The 17,126-nt window shown below is 44.0% G+C and overlaps 3 protein-coding genes across 4 annotated transcripts in view; 1 reads left to right on the top strand and 2 right to left on the bottom strand.

Moving 5' to 3' along the window:
• Positions 1 to 1,292: 1,292 nt before the first annotated feature.
• On the bottom strand, positions 1,293 to 10,756 carry drap1 (DR1-associated protein 1 (negative cofactor 2 alpha)). Its single transcript, XM_062515769.1, has 7 exons — positions 10,602 to 10,756; positions 9,385 to 9,457; positions 8,781 to 8,874; positions 6,896 to 7,021; positions 5,916 to 6,006; positions 3,542 to 3,630; positions 1,293 to 2,924 (listed from the first exon to the last, which is right to left on the bottom strand). Exons 1-7 carry the CDS (start codon positions 10,641 to 10,643, stop codon positions 2,756 to 2,758), a joined length of 684 nt encoding a protein of 227 aa, XP_062371753.1. The 5' UTR covers positions 10,644 to 10,756; the 3' UTR covers positions 1,293 to 2,755.
• On the top strand, positions 10,586 to 13,430 carry c16h11orf68 (chromosome 16 C11orf68 homolog). 2 transcript variants are annotated; one of them, XM_062515767.1, is made up of 2 exons: positions 10,586 to 10,894; positions 11,927 to 13,430. In XM_062515767.1, exon 2 carries the CDS (start codon positions 11,989 to 11,991, stop codon positions 12,739 to 12,741), a length of 753 nt encoding a protein of 250 aa, XP_062371751.1. In that variant the 5' UTR covers positions 10,586 to 10,894; positions 11,927 to 11,988; the 3' UTR covers positions 12,742 to 13,430. The 2 variants fall into 2 exon arrangements, with proteins under 2 accessions (XP_062371751.1, XP_062371752.1); XM_062515768.1 differs by lacking the exon at positions 10,586 to 10,894 and adding an exon at positions 10,975 to 11,116.
• Positions 13,405 to 17,126, bottom strand: part of rela (v-rel avian reticuloendotheliosis viral oncogene homolog A) — a 17,363-nt gene continuing 13,641 nt past the window's right edge. The window contains exon 11 of the mRNA XM_062515764.1: positions 13,405 to 17,042. Coding sequence (XP_062371748.1) covers positions 16,165 to 17,042 — 878 coding nt within the window. The 3' untranslated portion in view covers positions 13,405 to 16,164. The remainder of the gene's footprint in view (positions 17,043 to 17,126) is intronic.

Below are 17,126 nucleotides of genomic sequence, written 5' to 3'. Positions count from 1 at the left end.
TCATTGTAAGCCACAGTACTTAGTAGTCCTCTGGAAATCAATTAAGTTCTCTCTATACATCTCCATCTATCGGATCAAAGTTGAGCTGGAAATATTGTCAGGCAATGAGCTAGACTACTACTCTGGTCCAGTTGGCACAAAACCCACAATCAAACTACCGGTAGGCCCTTGGGTTCTGTCTCTAGTGTAGACTGCTTCTCTTATCCTTCCTCTGAGACTCCTAGTGGCCATCTCTCATTTTTTCAGGCTACAAATGGCTACATTGTTGTTTGGACGACAAAGTTATACAATAAACAGTCACTCAGTGGAGTAGTCATGATGTGCTAACTAATGAGCTATAAAAGGAAACAAGACATTGAGTTTGTAGCCTACACTGGCCAGTGTGTGGTGGTTGCAAATGGTAACCATCTGTTTGAACGATCATGGCAGTTTTATAATGAAAAACAGCTGGTCCTTCACTTTACACTCCCAGTAAAATTAGCACTTCTCCGTCTTTATGGCTGCAGAAATAACATTAAAAAATTTGCTACCTCTGGCTTGTGCTGTTATTTTTTCACTAGGGCCAAGCAGCAAGCGCACAGTTCATTCAGAGCGAGATCGTTCCTTCGTTCGTTCGTTCGTTCGGAGCGTCATGGCCTCTGTTTGACTTGGGAGGGAATGCGGTTGTCTGGGTGGGACAGGACTGAGGAGTGGAGGGAATCAATAATCGCGCCGCTGACGGACGTGCCACGCCGCTGCGAACGAACGGGGCGACGGCCGGCGCGATGTAGCACTCAGGTGTGGCGTGGGCGGCGCCGGGAGCGGAGCACACTGGCAGATTGTCCCTGACAACCTGCGGAGATATTTCTGGAAGGAGAGGTGGCAGAGGGGATGAGGTTGGAGGGGGGTTGGGGGGGGGGGGGGGGGGTCGGAGAGCAAACACCACACAGTGCTGGTGCTGTAGAGAGAGTGTATATGGAGTGTGGCTGACCTTTTCAATGTAGGTCAATATTTACTCACATACTTTTCCTTCTTCAGAGACAGATATAAAACACACACGCACACACGCAAGCACACACACACACACACGCACACACACAATATTTCAACATCGGTTCAAGTCAAATACTGTAGGACTTTACAGATGTGTTGCTAGAAATAGCGACAGCTGGATGCATACAAATGTACATGCCAACAGACAGTAAGAGTACGAATAAGATGATCACATGCTAGCAGTATGGTGACTGGAGACTTTAGCATTGTACACAATACCTGGTCAAAAGTTGACAAATAAAAACAAACGTCCAGTTAAATATATTGAAATTTCAAATTTATTTCACCCATACAAAATAAAAAGAATGTTAAAAGTTTACATACAACTTCAAATCGAACATTTTGAGGGAGGGGGGGGAAGCAGAAATACAATTGAAGGAGAGGGATCTTGCTGAGCAGATTAAAACAATCTAAAAGAATGGGGGGGGGGGGGGGTGGCGAGAACAAATGTCATGTAAATATCTGAACGTCTTTATGATGAGGTACATTAGAAGACTTTAAGTGTCGTAAATGACCTGGGATAGCAGCTAAGTCTGAAACCAGGCCAGAGCTGGGCCGGATTGGGGCCACATCTGGACATGTTCACATACGAGTGCCTGCTCCGTTCTTCTGAAATTGACGAAAGCCAGCGGCAGTGGCAGTGTCGCGACACGAGAAAAATGAACAACAACGGAAAAAAATAATGACGACGGTAAAAACCCCTTTGGAGTAATATGACTGAGGCGAGTGAGATGAAGTCCCAAAAATGAGCTTTTAAAAAGTTTGCACCTCACGTTGCCTCAGCGAACACATACTTTGAGATTTGAGATATTGTTGATGGGTGGTGGTGGTGGGGGGGGGGGGGATTTCATAATAATTAAAAAAGGACCAATTTATAAGAATACGACTAGCGTGAAAAGGTGTTGGAGAATGAATTTAGTCAATTCTTTTTTTGAGTGTGATGATTTTAGCCAGCCAGTCAGTCATCGACTTATTTTTCTGAAATGCTAAACAGAGCAGTTGTGGCTCTGAAACAAACTGTGGGGAATGAGTAGTGATATGTATAGTTCCTTTCCTTCTGTATTTGTTTGGATGTTCTGTAACTGTGCAAGTGTGATTGTGATTGATGGAAACTAAAGGAGACATACGAAGTGCAAACTAAAAAGGAGATCTCCTAAACTAATCCAGGACCTTTGCCTTCCGTGACGACATTTATGTCATTAGAACGTTAGAAGCAGTCTCTGGATTCTATATGTATTTTTTTTTGTTGTCTCCTTCCTGTCTTCCTGCTTCACAATAAAATAAGAATTAAAAACAAAAGAGGAACAAAAAAACAAAAATAAAACAAAAAATGAAAAAAAAAAAAAAAAAAGAGAACACAAAAAAACAAACACATTATCTAATATACAACCACGTCTTGAGTCTTCACATGGTGACTGCTGCTTATCTTTTACACTATCAAGAAATCGCTCCTGTGCAGTAGAGGGACTCAGACAAGTTGGTGGGGGGACATTTCCTTACATTACGAGTTATGACTTCCTGTCATCGACCCTTCCTCCCTCCCTCCATCCATCCCTCCCTCCCCACCCCAGCAAAGACGCCCTGTATCCACCCTCTACGAGAGCACGAAAGCAGGCAGTCAAACGAGAGAAGAACATAAAGAGTAAAATAATCGGTAAAAGAGCAGAGGAGGAGGAGGAGGAGGAGGGGGAGAAAGAGGAGAGGAGAGGAGGGACGGGGGGAGCTAAGAGTCGTAGTCCTCGTCGTCGTCTTCCTGGCCTGGGTGGGGCACGGGGGCCGGCGGGGGCCCTGCGGTCATCAGCGAGGGGTGGGGAGCGAAGGAGGCCGGCTGCATGGGAGCCACGCCCCCCGGTAATGGGCCCATGTGCATGTGCTGTGGGGGCATGTTGTGACTGCAGAATGGAGGGAGAGGATGGGGGGGGGGAGAGAGAGAGAGAGAGAGAGGGAGAGAGAGAGAGAGAGAGAGGGAGAGAGAGAGAGAGGGAGAGGGAGAGGGAGAGGGAGAGGGAGAGGGAGAGGGAGAGGGAGAGGGAGAGGGAGAGATACAGAGACAGAAAGAGAAAGACAAAATAAAGACAGTCAGTCATATTACACATAAACAGTGGATAGATAGATAAATAGACACACAGACAACAAGCACACTCACGCAGACATGCACTCACACACCGACATGCACACTAAACAGACATGCACACTCATGCAGACATGCACTCACACACCAACATGCACACTCACATACAGACAGGGACACTCACAGACAGACATGCACTCACACACACACAGAGACATGCACACACACATATGCACACTCACACAGACAAGCACACTTAAACAGACATGCATGCACACTCACACAGACAGACATGCACATTGCACACTCACACAGACAGACATGCACACTCACACAGACAGACATACTCATAAACAGATTTACACACTCACACAGATTTGCAAACTCACACACAAATTTCCACAGTCGCACAGACATTCACTCACACACAAAGCTCACCTGTGGAAGTGTGACGCTGACTGCTGATTGGTGCTCGACTGGGAGCCGTCCTCCTCATCGCCGTCTGTCTCGCTGTCTTCCGAGTCCTCCTGTTGTCATGAAGACATGGATGCGTTAGCATTCTTTCGTTAGCTTTATCTCTGCAACCCCCCAACAGCCGTTGTAACATTCCCATGTATTTTACTTGTTTTCCCTATTATTCTAAAGCCCAATTCACACAAAGATTCCTGACGCGACGAGACCGAGTTGCAGCGGTGTGAATCAACTCTTGCACGTAGTTGCCAGCCGTCGCAAGCCGTCACAGAGCATTCAGCATGTTTAATCACAGTTGCAAGGTTTTAGAACGACGCGGCTCGTCTCGTCGCAAATCTTTGGTCTGAACCCTACCCATCCTGGGGGACTAAACACTTCTTCACCTGGACTGATAAGTGTAGCAGCATGTTTGGCTACCTGCATAGATATTAGCCAACAACTCATCCTAACTTAGCCATGGACTGCCTCATTTCAACTGAGCAGCATAGTGACACACACACACACACACACACCTGACAAACAAGTATGGTCCACTGACAAAAACCTGTTTGAAGCAGGTCATCCACAACTGTGTGCACACTCTCGTGACTGACACTGTAGGCATCAAATTATTGACGACTCAACAGAAACCAAAAAGTGTCAACACCTACAGTAGTGGGCTCATGTCTACCCACACTATGCAGTGCAAGTGGTCACACCCCGTCTCTGATTTCCATCTGGTTACCTCGACCTTCAACCACTAAAACAACCAGATTCCCTCCATGTATCTCGTTACAGGTTTATGATTTTTGCCCAAAGCGACTTACAATTTAATCAATAAACATTGCATTAACATTAGAATCTACAGTGTATAGGAAAGATTTATGACCAAAATTGAAAAAATACATATACACTATAATACACAAGAGTACTGTATATACTGTGCAATGTAAAAACAAGGTCTCATCACAAGGCATCAGATGAACAGGCTGCGCATTCCTCTCTCTTCAGAACACTGCAACGTCACACTACCTCAGCAGAGCTTCTAATGTCATCAAAGACCCCATCCATTCAGAGCCACCACCTCTTTTAAGTTGTTGCCCTTTGGCAGGCACTACGGGTCGGCCAAGACGCGCACGTCCAGATTCCCCCAAAGCAATTTGCACTTACAAACACAAATAGGAGTCATCCATCCATCCATCCAAATACGCACTTTATTTTATGAAGATTGTTTGTTCCAATTAATGTTATCACAAACTAATTTTATTAGCCCCCCCCCCTATATTTCATCCGGTGTTCTTTTATATGTGCTGTGCCTTCATGGCTGTCCCATAGAGTGGCAATCTCAATTCCGTGTGTATGATTATCAGAAGAATCAGAATTTAACGTTCACAAACCACAGGTCAGATACCCAGATCCACCAACGGGAGGCGCTGTTGGAGAACCTGGGACACAAACCCGACCAGTCACAGTCACACGGTGCCGCCCGTGTTGTCATGAGTGCCTGATGGAGCGGAAGCAATTTGCTATTGATCAGCCTTGATACAGCCCTGTGGGGATGTGCTGCTGTAACCTGCATTGTGCAACAGCACAGGTCCCACAGAAGACTCAAAACTTGCAGCCTCCGACATTGGTACAGCAGGTGGCTGTCGCCTGTACATCTCAAGTTTTCGAGGACTGATGTTAAGTCACTGCACAGGGGTGAGGCGCGTCTGCCGAAAGCCTCAGCACAGGTCATAGGTAAATGATAAGAGAGGCTATCGTTTTGAACATTCTCTCTTTGCACAGTTTCCACCAAAGATTCTAGAACAGAGATCTGTTCTAGAATCTTTGGTTTCCACGGTGAGTTTGCTCTCAGTGACACACAGCGGAAAAACAGCGGTCGAGCTCTGCAACCGCTGACCAACCAGCATTCGTGCTTACTGTTCTCCTTTAGTCTAAGGGCACGTATATATTCGGTTAGAAATGTGCCTTGAGTGTGCTGATCATAAGTAGAGAGCTGAGATATACTTTTTCTGACCACTTATGTTCAGATTTCGTTACTGCCTACGAGACATTCATTAGAACTCTGCTTGTCAGCGGAAGCATCAGACCGCATTAAATGTACACATTTATAAAAAGACAAGTAGCTTAACATATGCTTCCCAATGCTCCTTGACAAGTGGTTTGGATCAACATCCAAACGTCATCAGATCACAATGCGTCTTGGTGGTCGATTACACTTGTACTTGGTGTCCGCTTGTGATAAGATTGCCCCAGACACATTTTACTGCCACATGTTATATCACGCCCTAAGAGAAAATGTAATGCCTGTGGGTACTAGTGCACGTGTGTGTGTGTGTGTGTGTGTGTGTGTGTGTACCTCCTGCTCCGATTCTGTGCCTGACAGCTTCTTATCTTTGCCCTTGGCGCCTGCACCTCCGTTCTTGCGACCCGATCCTGGTTTGCGACCTCTGAAAGAAACAACAGACGGAAACAGTCGCTGAGTGAGGGAATGGTATCTATAATCTATAGATTAGTATAGACATCCCCCATATCTTATCATTTCTTATCAGTGCAGACTGAAAAAAAGCTTCCAGACTCAAGACTCAAATAAAAATTGACATACATTCACGCAAAAATAAAGTCAAAGCAAAAATGACAGGTATTGTGAAAACAGTCTGACTGATCGTCAGCCAGCGATGCCACTGCTGCTTCGCCACACCCCATTACAAACACACACGCAACATCTTCAGGAGCGCCATCCCCTATAACACCCTTAAGGTGATGCAACATACATTTATTCATTTATTAGACAGTTCTATGCAAAGCGACTTGCAGTACATACACTTGCATTACATACACTTGCAGTACATACACTGCTCACAGAGAGTCAGGAAAATTCAGCTTTTCGTGTGAAATATCAGGATGAACGTTTACATGTGAACTTAATGGGACCTTCTATGTTGTTGTTTTGAATGTGCATGTGTAACAGTTCAAAATGTCAGTACTTTCTTTACTTAAACATTACATTTCACCTGAAACCAGATATCCCTGGCTTTTTGTGAGTAGTGTACTGTATACCAACTATATTACAAATCAAATACCCTTGTCCCCAGAGCAAATTGGGGTTAAGCATCTCTGTTCAAGGGCACGACTGGTTCTACCTACTGACACCCATGAATTACAAGGGCCACTGTTCCCAGTCTCAGAGCAACTTGGGGTTAGGCATCTCTGCTCAATGATGCACGACCATTCAAAAACATGACTGGTTTTCTAAAGATACAAAGCTTAATGTTAATCGGTGAAGTGTCCCTTTTAAGCATCTCTGCTCAAGGGCCCACCTGTGGAGGTGGTCTTTACCTGCGCGGGACCTTCTCCCCGGCTCCTTCCGTGTGGTTGTCCTCCCCTTCGCCCTGCATGTCTGGCACGGCCGCCACCAGGTCTTTCAGGAAGTCGAACTGCTGCTCCAGCTCGATGCACTGCTTCCTACGCGGGGCCGGACAAGAGCAGAGGTAGGGGATTCAGAAAGGACAGGTCCTTTCCACATGTTTCAATTTCAATTCAATTTCAATTTAATGTCGCTTATAGAGCGCCAATACATTACACATGTCTCAAGGCGCTTTACAGAGTGTTAGACATTCAAAGAGAGCCCATGAGTAACAGGGGCAAGGAAAAACTCCCTAGAATTGGAGATACATATAGGAAGTGTGAAATGTTGTGTGAAACATTTAATAAAAAAAACCCCAGCTTATTTTATTGGGCAAAACTCTTCAGCCAGGAAGACCAGCTAAACACAGGATGACAAGTGTATTTAGATGGTCCTAAAAGCAGGACGAAAAGTGAAATCCCCGGTGTTACGTGCATAATCAGAACCAATGTGTGGCAGGACTTTTTCCATTGCTGGAGCTGGAGGCAGGACCCAGAAGGTGAAAGTCCTGCTATGCATTGCTTCTGCATGGGCACGTAACACACAATTTAGCTGATCACTTTAGCTGATCTACCTGGCAGCTCATTGGAATCACCCCGCCATCACCAGAGCCAGCACTGTGTAGTGTGTACCAACACAGAACTGTTTTTGAGGACCTACGCAGAATAGGCAGCTGGAGGACACTGAAGCTTGTGATGCATGGAGCGACTTTTTGAGCAATGTGCCTCATTATTGTGGTGCTTCTGGCATGTTCCTACTGATACGGGACCACAGTATATTTTCTTGAGAACTTTAGTTATCATCAGCAGGCAAATTGCCATGATCGTCTCATCAGAATAAATGAATCCAGTTGTCTAACAACATTGCTCAAAAAGTTGCCCCCCATGTATCATCCCTTTAAAGGGATATTCCGCCATTTTTGGAAATACGCTCATTTTCCACCTCCCCTCGAGCAAAACAATCGATATTTACCTTGTTCCCGTTCATCCAGCCATTCTGTGAGTCTGGCGATACAACTTTTAGCTTCAGCCTAGCATAGATCACTGAATCGGATTAGACCATTAGCTTCTCGCCTGCTAGCTTCATGTTTAAAAGTGACTAAGATTTCTGATAATTTCCCATTTAAAACATGTCTCCTCTCAAGTTAGAAAGTGCAATAAGACCAACTGAAAATGAAACCTGGCGTTTTTCTAGGCTGATTTGACATGGAACTACACTCTCATCTGGCGTAACAATCAAGGCAACTTGCAAACGTACCATAGGCGCAGTGATATCGTACGCAGCATCTGAAAATAGTCCCCATAGACATCAAGCAGTAGTAGTGCCAGTAGCTGCAAGTTGCCTTGATTATTACGCCAGATGAGAATGTAGTTCCATGTCAAATCAGCCTAGAAAAACGGCAGGTTTCATTTTCAGTTGGTCTTATTGCACTTTCTAACTTGAGAGGACACACGTTTTAAATGGGAAAATTACCAGAAATATTAGTCACTTTTAAACATGAAGCTAGCAGGCGAGAAGCTAATGGTCTAATCCGATTCAATGATCTATGCTAGGCTGAAGCTAAAAGTTGTATCGCCAGACTCACAGAATGGCTGGATGAACGGGAACAAGGTAAATATCGATTGTTTTGCTCGAGGGAAGGTGGAAAATGAGCGTATTTCCACAAATGGCGGAATATCCCTTTAAGGGGCAATTTGAAAATGTAGAACAGTGGACTGGGTCTTTGACAAGGGCAGATCTCTCACAGATTTAAGGAAAGGCCTTCTGAGTGGGGGAATAAGGCAACAAAAAAAGGAGGTGACTTGGGGAAAGACTTACAAGTGTGACGTGGTCATGGTCTTGGCGTTCCGAGACTGAGTGACGTGACATGCTTTTGTCAAGAGTGACTCCAGGAAGAGTTCCAGAGCCCGAGCTGAGAAGATTCCGAGTCAAGGACGTTATGGACAAGGATGTGCACAAATCTGTCTGTTGGTCTGTGTGAGGGAGAGGTCTTGTGAAGCTATCCAGACATCAAACTCAATCAGCTGATGTTCACACACAGAGGTTAGGCCTACTATGTAGCCTAGTCTTAACATGCACAAGAGGTAGTGTGTTATGTTAAGGACCAGCCTAATATTTTGGTTGTTTAAATTATGTTCCCCAGTCCTTCCTGATGTCAACCATAAATGGATGAATAATCCAATAAAGAAATAATAAGACATTCCCCCTGCAAATTATGTTGTGCAGTCTAACAAAAAATGTAATTAGCTAGATCTATAATTCTGGAGGAGACAGTATTTCTATTTCCGGCAGGGAAACTGGAGATCCCTGCATCTCCTTAAAGACTATTCAACATTTATAACAGTCAAGGCTGTGATAAAAAGTTAAAGAATTCCCTAATAACTGACATCTTCGCTTAGGGGGGTGTAGTGTGAGAGGATACAGATTATAACCGGAACTGCAGCAGCAACTTTGCCTATTTCCTCATCCGTTTGCATTATCTTCTTAATTCTGGCCTATAAATCCAAATGAAACGTCGTTAGACACAAACACAAAAACAACAACATAGTTTGTAACTTGCCTATGTCAATCAGCAATAACGTAATCAATCAAAACAATCAGATCTGTCGAAACCCTCATAATTATTAAGACGCTTTCAATACACGTGTAATCTCACTGTTTAAAAGGAGGACCGATATCTCAAAGGGCGGCATTGTGGCACAACAACTCTTCCCTCGCATTCTACTTTTCGCCGAGATCTGTAACACTAAACCTGGCCCGCTTATGCCGTACATCCTTGTAAATGTGCCTACATTCATCACTGGGAACATGAACTTAACAGATGTAGCTTTCGTTTTGCTCAATACTGGGTACCTTTAAATTATTTGACTAACAAACTTTGCAATCGCCTGGCTACCGAGTTATGGTTAAATAATGTGCACTGAAATATCTATTAGAATCCTAGTAACGTTTTGCAAACATTACCCTAACTTCTAAATTACCCTGTTGCTTTCTGTGTCGTTCACGTGGAAGATGCAAAACTTGCATCTCATATCTGTTTATTTCAGTTCTGAATGTCAATGTTACAAGCTAGCGTTGATATTTGTAACTATGTTACCTTCAATAGCATAGTCAGCACTGACTTGGTTGGGAAACGTTTAGGGTTTGATTAGGCACCATCTGAGTCTTTCTAAATTTAGCACACAGTGCAGCAAAGTTGTAATTCCGACGTATAGGTATTACTCAGATATTAAAGTGGCTAATGTGTTATTGGTAACTAACGTGGGCGAAGGCGACCGAAATGGCTAACTTACAGGCTAGCAGTTAGGTAAATGGCCCAGCTAGCTAGCTCAGTTCATTGCATTCATCAGTCTTAACTCACTCAATGTTTAATTGGCCTGCTAACTCAAACATGTATTGCTTCTGAAAACGCCTGTAATGGGGCACCGAAGCACTTAAACATAAAATGTTGTTTTAAACACAGAATAACAGGAATTCCCAAATTAAACTTGCAAGAACACCAAGTGGCATTAAGCAACGCTAACTAGCACAGCTAGCTTGTCGTTAAGGCCCGACTAATCTCGTCCGAGGATGCTCTCATGTTCTACTTCAAACGTTGAAAAGCGCTTCGGTTCATCACATGGTAAAGCTAAAACTTACCGGAGGAAATCTGGCATTGTATTTCTTCTTCTTGCTGGGCATTTTATAATATCCTACGCAGAGATAGTCCAACTATTTTGTTTTTATTTCCCCTTACTCCAAACACAGACCTCGGAAACTACTAGCGAGATTGCTGATGTCAGTACCGTCGTCAAACGAGAATATCTGAAAAGGATTCCACTGGGTCTGCATGCTCGTCGGGTTGCGTCCTACTCTACCCACAGGTTGAGAGACTTGACCCACGCAGCAGTCACTAGGCACGGCAAAGTTGTTTTAAAGAGTTTCTTTATTGTGTAAGTACTATAGAGTATTGTAACATAGTTTAGGACACATTGTAACCACTAAACTTAATTTACAGATTTTAAGATTTGTCTAGCGAATAGTAACGTTACAATGGCTTGCGCGTCTTCTACCAAACATACGTCTATGACTGTTCGTTGTGAAAATATAAATACAGTTTTGGCATTGCACACTTTACCAACCATCACTTCTACAGCTTACGTGGTGTTGGTTAGGTAAGTCGATTGCAGTTTAGCTAACTATGCGATTAAGTTACCTAAACAGCTGTCGCAAGTGCACCATGCACTGCAGCACTAGCCAGGGAGCATTGTTGATTGAGCTTTGCAGGAAATTCACAGCAAGTCGTTGTCTTTGTTAATCAAGATGATGTTTTAGGTACAGCTAATTGGTTAATGGGTAGCGTTACCCATTAGTGTTCAAACTCGATGGGCAAACTACGTTTCTTGCTTGGCTATCTGGGTCTTTTCTGTAGTCGGACGAATGTTAAGTTAAGGTTAGCTTTGGCTAACTAGCCATCGGTTTTACACAAAGCATGCATCTAGGTCTATGATCTAGCTATAGGCAGAGTTAGCCAATTCATTGGGTTGGGAATAGCGCATGCTACCTCCATTTGTTATTTTGAAGAAAGGACGAGTTTTGTGACTCTTGACGAAGCATAGACATTTTGCCTCATAATTTTAAGCAAGTGAGCAGCAATGACCGACAAGAATCCATGATAACGGGCCAGCTAATGTTAGCCCGTATCATGTAGCTGGTTAACTGCCTCTGAGTTATGGTATCGCAGTACTTAGCAAACATGATTAAACTCTGGCCAGTTCATTTGATTAATGTTTAACTATTACAGTTTATTTTCAATCACCTGTAGCATTAAACACACACGTGCAAAAACATTAACACTCCCTATGATAATTTCTGAAATGTTTGTGCCAGTAAATGCTATTTAACATTATATTTAATAAGTATCCTTAGTGTAATCCTATGTACATGAAAAAAAAAAATGATGATATTTTATTCTTATTTAACAGTGTAGGGAAAGTTTAAATCAGTCTGGTGGACAGTTGGACAAACTACAGATATATCATACATCATGGAGGAAGAGGAAGTGACCGTGGATGCAGAGAGTGCAGAGAGTGCAGACAGCTACACAGCCCAGGAGTATGCAGCTCAGGCCATGGCAGCAGACATGGACCCATGGATCGTTTTCGACTCACGCAAGACCCCACGGGCCGAGTTTGACCGCTGGCTTGAGTCCAACAGGCCCTCACAGGTGTCTAGATTTGAGGGGGACGAGGGTGGTCGGGGGCCTGTGGGTTGGATCGCCGTGCTGGGCCCTGACCACTGCCCCAACACGGGCGATGTCGTAGGCCTGCAGGAGAGCTGGGAGCGGCTCCTGGCGAGCGGTCGCCTGGTGACTTTCCAGACGGTGAAGGAGCTGGCACTGAACCACGGGGTGCTCTCTGGCAAGTGGCTCATGCACCTAGACTCGGGCTTCAAGGTGGACCATGCCTGGGAGTGCGTGGCACGGGCTGTCTTAGAGGGCAAGATCTCCATGGCAAAGGTGAGCCCGCGCGACCCCAAGTCCGACAGCAAGCACATCATCTGCGTCTACAATCAATCCTTTGCGGACGAGGACCAGGTCATGAGGTTGGACGCAATCATAAGGGCCGCCGGGGTCAAGTGCCCGCTGTCTTACAAGCCAGACGTCTATACCTACCTGGGAATTTACCGGAACAATTGTTGGAAGATGTGCCCCACCATCTACGAGAGCAAGTATAACCTGGAGTGTGTGCCAAGGCGCTCCCACATCCTGAACAAAGTCACCAACCTGGAGGTAACGTAGTGTGGACAGCTTGAAGGAAATGGCCTAGCTGGTGGCAAACGTCCTCTCTCACCTCTTGACTTCTAATCAGACTGGTCTGATTTCAGCAATGTGTTGCCTCTTGCGTTTCCCAGACACTTTCTTGTGCAGTGAGTGAGTCATGAGTACATCAGTGTCAAGCTTGGACACTTCATGCCCCCATTGATTCGTGAAGATCTACAAAAAATAAAAAATCTACAAATAAAAAATTGCCACCGGCGGGGAGAAAAAAAAAATGATTTGATCATGTGGATCAAGCAAACATTGTGTTGCAGTTTCTGTTTTCAACAGAATACGTTTATTCCTGAGTGTTGAGAAACAGTGGTTGGCTGTTATATGCCATGTCTTCTATTATTTTATTTTTTTCCCTTTTTAAGTTCTTAAAAAAAGCACTGCCCGACCATGTGTATTGAAGCCTTTGATTTGTGAATGGCTGCAGAGTTTTTGTTTTGTGAAATGGTTTGTAATGTGAATGCAATTTTTTTTGTTGCTTGAAGATTTAGTTAACAGTCAGTGTACAGTGCACATTTGCCAAAATGAAAGTTTGCATTTTGAGAACTGGCTCTCAAACATCAATATATGAAAAATAAAATACATTCTGAAGTCTGAGTTGTAGCCAGCTTAAATCACGACCACACAGTGAAGAATGTTTAATAAACACATTTTATTGACATATTTGTTTGCCTTATTCATGGACATACACATCATGTGCAAGACCCACCCCATCTTCAACAAAGTCAGTAACTCAGCAGATATACAGACTTTTTACAATTATCACATCTAAAGAGCGTTGAATCATAAAGTCCAGTAGAGTTTTATAACCATAATGGATATTACTGAGAACAGGGTGAAATAAATTATAATTTACGAATAGCTGGCAGTACTGTAAGGCTACAAATGAACTGGAAAGGCTTACTGCATTAGCCAACCACTACAGGCCTTTTTAGCATAATCTTTGATTTATAAAATAATGTAACATTCAAGATTGAAGCCATCCTTACACCAGAAGACTTTGACACGATTTGGGAAAGATTCTTGAAATATTGTAGTCTTGAGTATAGCTTGAATGTTGGACATTAGCTAAAAGACTTTCAAGAATCTTTCCCAAATCTTGTCAGTCTTAGTTGACTTTTTAACAGATTAAAGAAATCTCCCCCCTTCTATTCTTCAAAAATGGTAATATAAATATGATTGTTGAGTTAGCAAATATGATTGTGGGTCATATAAGCAGTCCTCGGCCAGAACAGAATGCATATTTCATATTTATATTTGTATTTCGAATACCTTCCAAGGAAAAATAAACACAAAACAAAAACGGAAATACTACCAGAAATGATCGGTATACTGCATGAATGTACAGAAGCAACAGTGTCCTATAACCCTGTGAGGATAACTAGGTCATTAAGGATGTCTTCAGGCATTATTCAAATGCACAAACAGATGTCATCCCCTACCAATTATAAGGTTCTATCTGACTTTTCTGTTAACATGAAGTTACTGACAATTTTACTCTATGGTGTTCTAAGACTTTGAAGTTCTATCTCAGAACGACACAAAACGTAGATAAAACCTTATCATTGTAAGGGGACGATGTATCAACTAACTGTAAATAATACAGGTTTAGATATTATATGCATATGTAAGTTACACTGTTAAAAAGCCAGAACTAAAACTGTAATTGTTCTTCTGATATAGCATAGGTCAGTTGATCAGATGGTGTGAACAAATGAATAGTTCCCTTCTCTCTCTTTTTTTTTGATAAACAAACGTATAACTGTAACCAAAGGTAACTTTACATGATAGCAAAAATAGTCAGTTATGGCAAATCTCTACTTTGGAAACTGCCCTACAAACTCATCAGCAGTTGAGATTGCATATTTCTCAAGCCATGTCCTCTCAAAAAACAATGCTCTAATGTATTTTAATGTATCTTCTCAACAAAAGCACCATAAAAAGAGGCTGACGCTAGAATTCAGTATGAATTCAGAGACTTATCTGATAATTCATGTCAAATAAAGACTATAACGTTAAGCCTTGTTTCAACAGAGAACAGAAAGGACATGATAACACATCAGACTTCTGTTCGTTCTCCTCACATTTCAATGTGGACGTTAAGTGCAACTTGCCACCAACTAGTAAATATTTTGAAAACGGGGTATCACTTATGCTCTCATTGATAATATTCTCTTTTTGAACAATTAAGAGACTTTAAAACATCCACAGTTGATGCAGTGAGTCAATGTAACCTGAATGTTTTGTAAATGAGACATGTTTCTGCTGGTTAGTAAAGGAAAAGCCACAGCAACGACCCACATTTGTGGTTTAAAGTACCCAGCTCTAATTATCCTAAAGATAATACAAATATATACTGTCATTTTTGTATATGATTAAGAATTCATTGTCAGAGCCGAAGAAAACCCAAGTAGACCAGATCAGCGACCCAAAATACTGAAAATAAGAGTCAACATTCAAAAGTCTACTTGAATCAAACTAAGTATCCCTACTTTGACTGAATGGCTAGAACAGGCTACACATTTTACATTTTACTTGATTGGTAAAATACGGATACAGATAATGCAGTGGTGCCTCCCATTATAATAAAAGTGTCAAGACTTCTTTCCAGGGCCCTTATTTAAGTTAAAGCTAATTTACTAACTAAAATCATTTAACTGAATTAGCAAAATCAATTTGCTAATTTAACACCATGGGCAACACCTTTAGGCGGGGATCACATTAGCCAGCGGCTGCGGCAAGCGTAACGCAGCGCTCAGACCATAATAATAAATCTAAACATTCTATCTCGTTCCCAAGTTCAATCTTTGTTGCTACGTCCTTAGACGAATCTGATTGGTTAAAATACCTAATCATTCCAAACCTGATTGTGACGAGCCGAGCGTTGCGCTTCAAAGTTGAACCAAGTTCAACTCACAGTTTGCTCAACGCTAGCGTCATGCCAGCGTTGTCACCGTTCCGCTGCCGAACCATAGAGAACAATAGGAAACCTGCCGCTTGCCGCTGGCTAGTGTGATCCCCGCCTTAACATTGAGGAGACAACTCAATGCTCCCACATGCCACACGGTAACTACAGTTCTAGAATTTTCTAGAATTCTAGAAAGTCACTAGAATTTTCTTCTTGATAGACTCTACCCCCCCCCCCCCCCCAAAAGAGCAGAAGACAGATAGCCAACTACAATCCCTAAGAAGTCTCCTACTTCTTTAAAACCATGATTGTCTTCCTCTATTTTCTTTTTTTCTTTCTGCTCTGTGTATTTCTTATTCCTTTCTGTCTGAGCCGGATTATTTGAGATCTCCAGGACATGGTGAAGGGAAACTAAGGCAGTGGGTGCTTACAAAGTCCTGGCGATGTGACCATCAGGAAGCAGTTATTTTCTTTCCCGGACTAGTTTAAGTGGGGAACCCTGGTTGAGTGGCACAGTTGAAGATGGACAAGAGACGGTCCTCATCTAGGGAGGTCATATCCATGTCGTCCAAGGTAAGGGGCATTTGCGGGACATTGGGACTGCCGACGGCACAGTCGACATGGAGTAGGCTGGCGAGGCTTGGGGGGTAGTTCATCATGGTGGCGTTGGTGCTGTCGCTTCCCGCGTGGTTGGTGATTGCGTTCTCCACTGGGTTGGCCATGTTGTTGGTGGCACTGCTGCAGGGCGGTAGGACGGAGACCATCTGGCAGCCGGAGGGCTGTGCCCCAATCCCCGTGGCAGCAGCGGGGCCCTCGCCTTGCAAGCCAGTCTGGGCTAGCAGCGTCTCGAAATCTTCCATCGTGATGCCTTCCAGGGTGCCCGAGATAGCATCAGGGAAGCTGGGGAACTCGACGTCGTCGTCAGGGTCGATCCTGTACTGGACGGGCTGGACCCCGGCCACGCCTGCTCGGAGAGACGGAACGCCGACCGTCCCGTTGCCGCCAGTCTCCCCGTCGCTCCTGCTGGCCGCGTTCACCACCCCAGAGTCCTGGGCAGTGGGGTAGACGCCGAAGCTGAGGCCGTGAAGGTCGGCCAGGTTAACCGTGGGGTAGTCCTGGGCTGCGGAGGACGCCGACGCCGACGCCGACGCGGAGGTGGTGGAGGAGGTTGGAGCCTGCGAGGTGAAGAGGTTCACCGGCGTGGCTTTGGGCTCGTTGTGTAAGGTCAGGCTTGTGAGGAACTTCCAAGTGTCGTTGGGGAGGTTGGTTGAGGCGGAGGAGGCGGCCGAGGCCGTTTCTGTTTTGGGCATGGTAAACAGCTGGCCGGGTGGAGGGCCGAAGGGGTTCCCAACTGTGATACCAGCTAGCAAACGAGAGAGAGAGAGAGAGAGAGAGAGAATGGAAGGGGAGAGAGAGAGAGAGAGAGAGAGAACAGATGTGTTATCAT

The sequence above is a fragment of the Sardina pilchardus genome, chromosome 16, assembly GCF_963854185.1.
Source record: "Sardina pilchardus chromosome 16, fSarPil1.1, whole genome shotgun sequence".
Lineage (NCBI taxonomy): Eukaryota > Metazoa > Chordata > Actinopteri > Clupeiformes > Clupeidae > Sardina > Sardina pilchardus.
The sequence above is the reverse complement of the archived record's forward strand: the minus strand, read 5'-3'. Positions and strand labels throughout refer to the sequence as shown.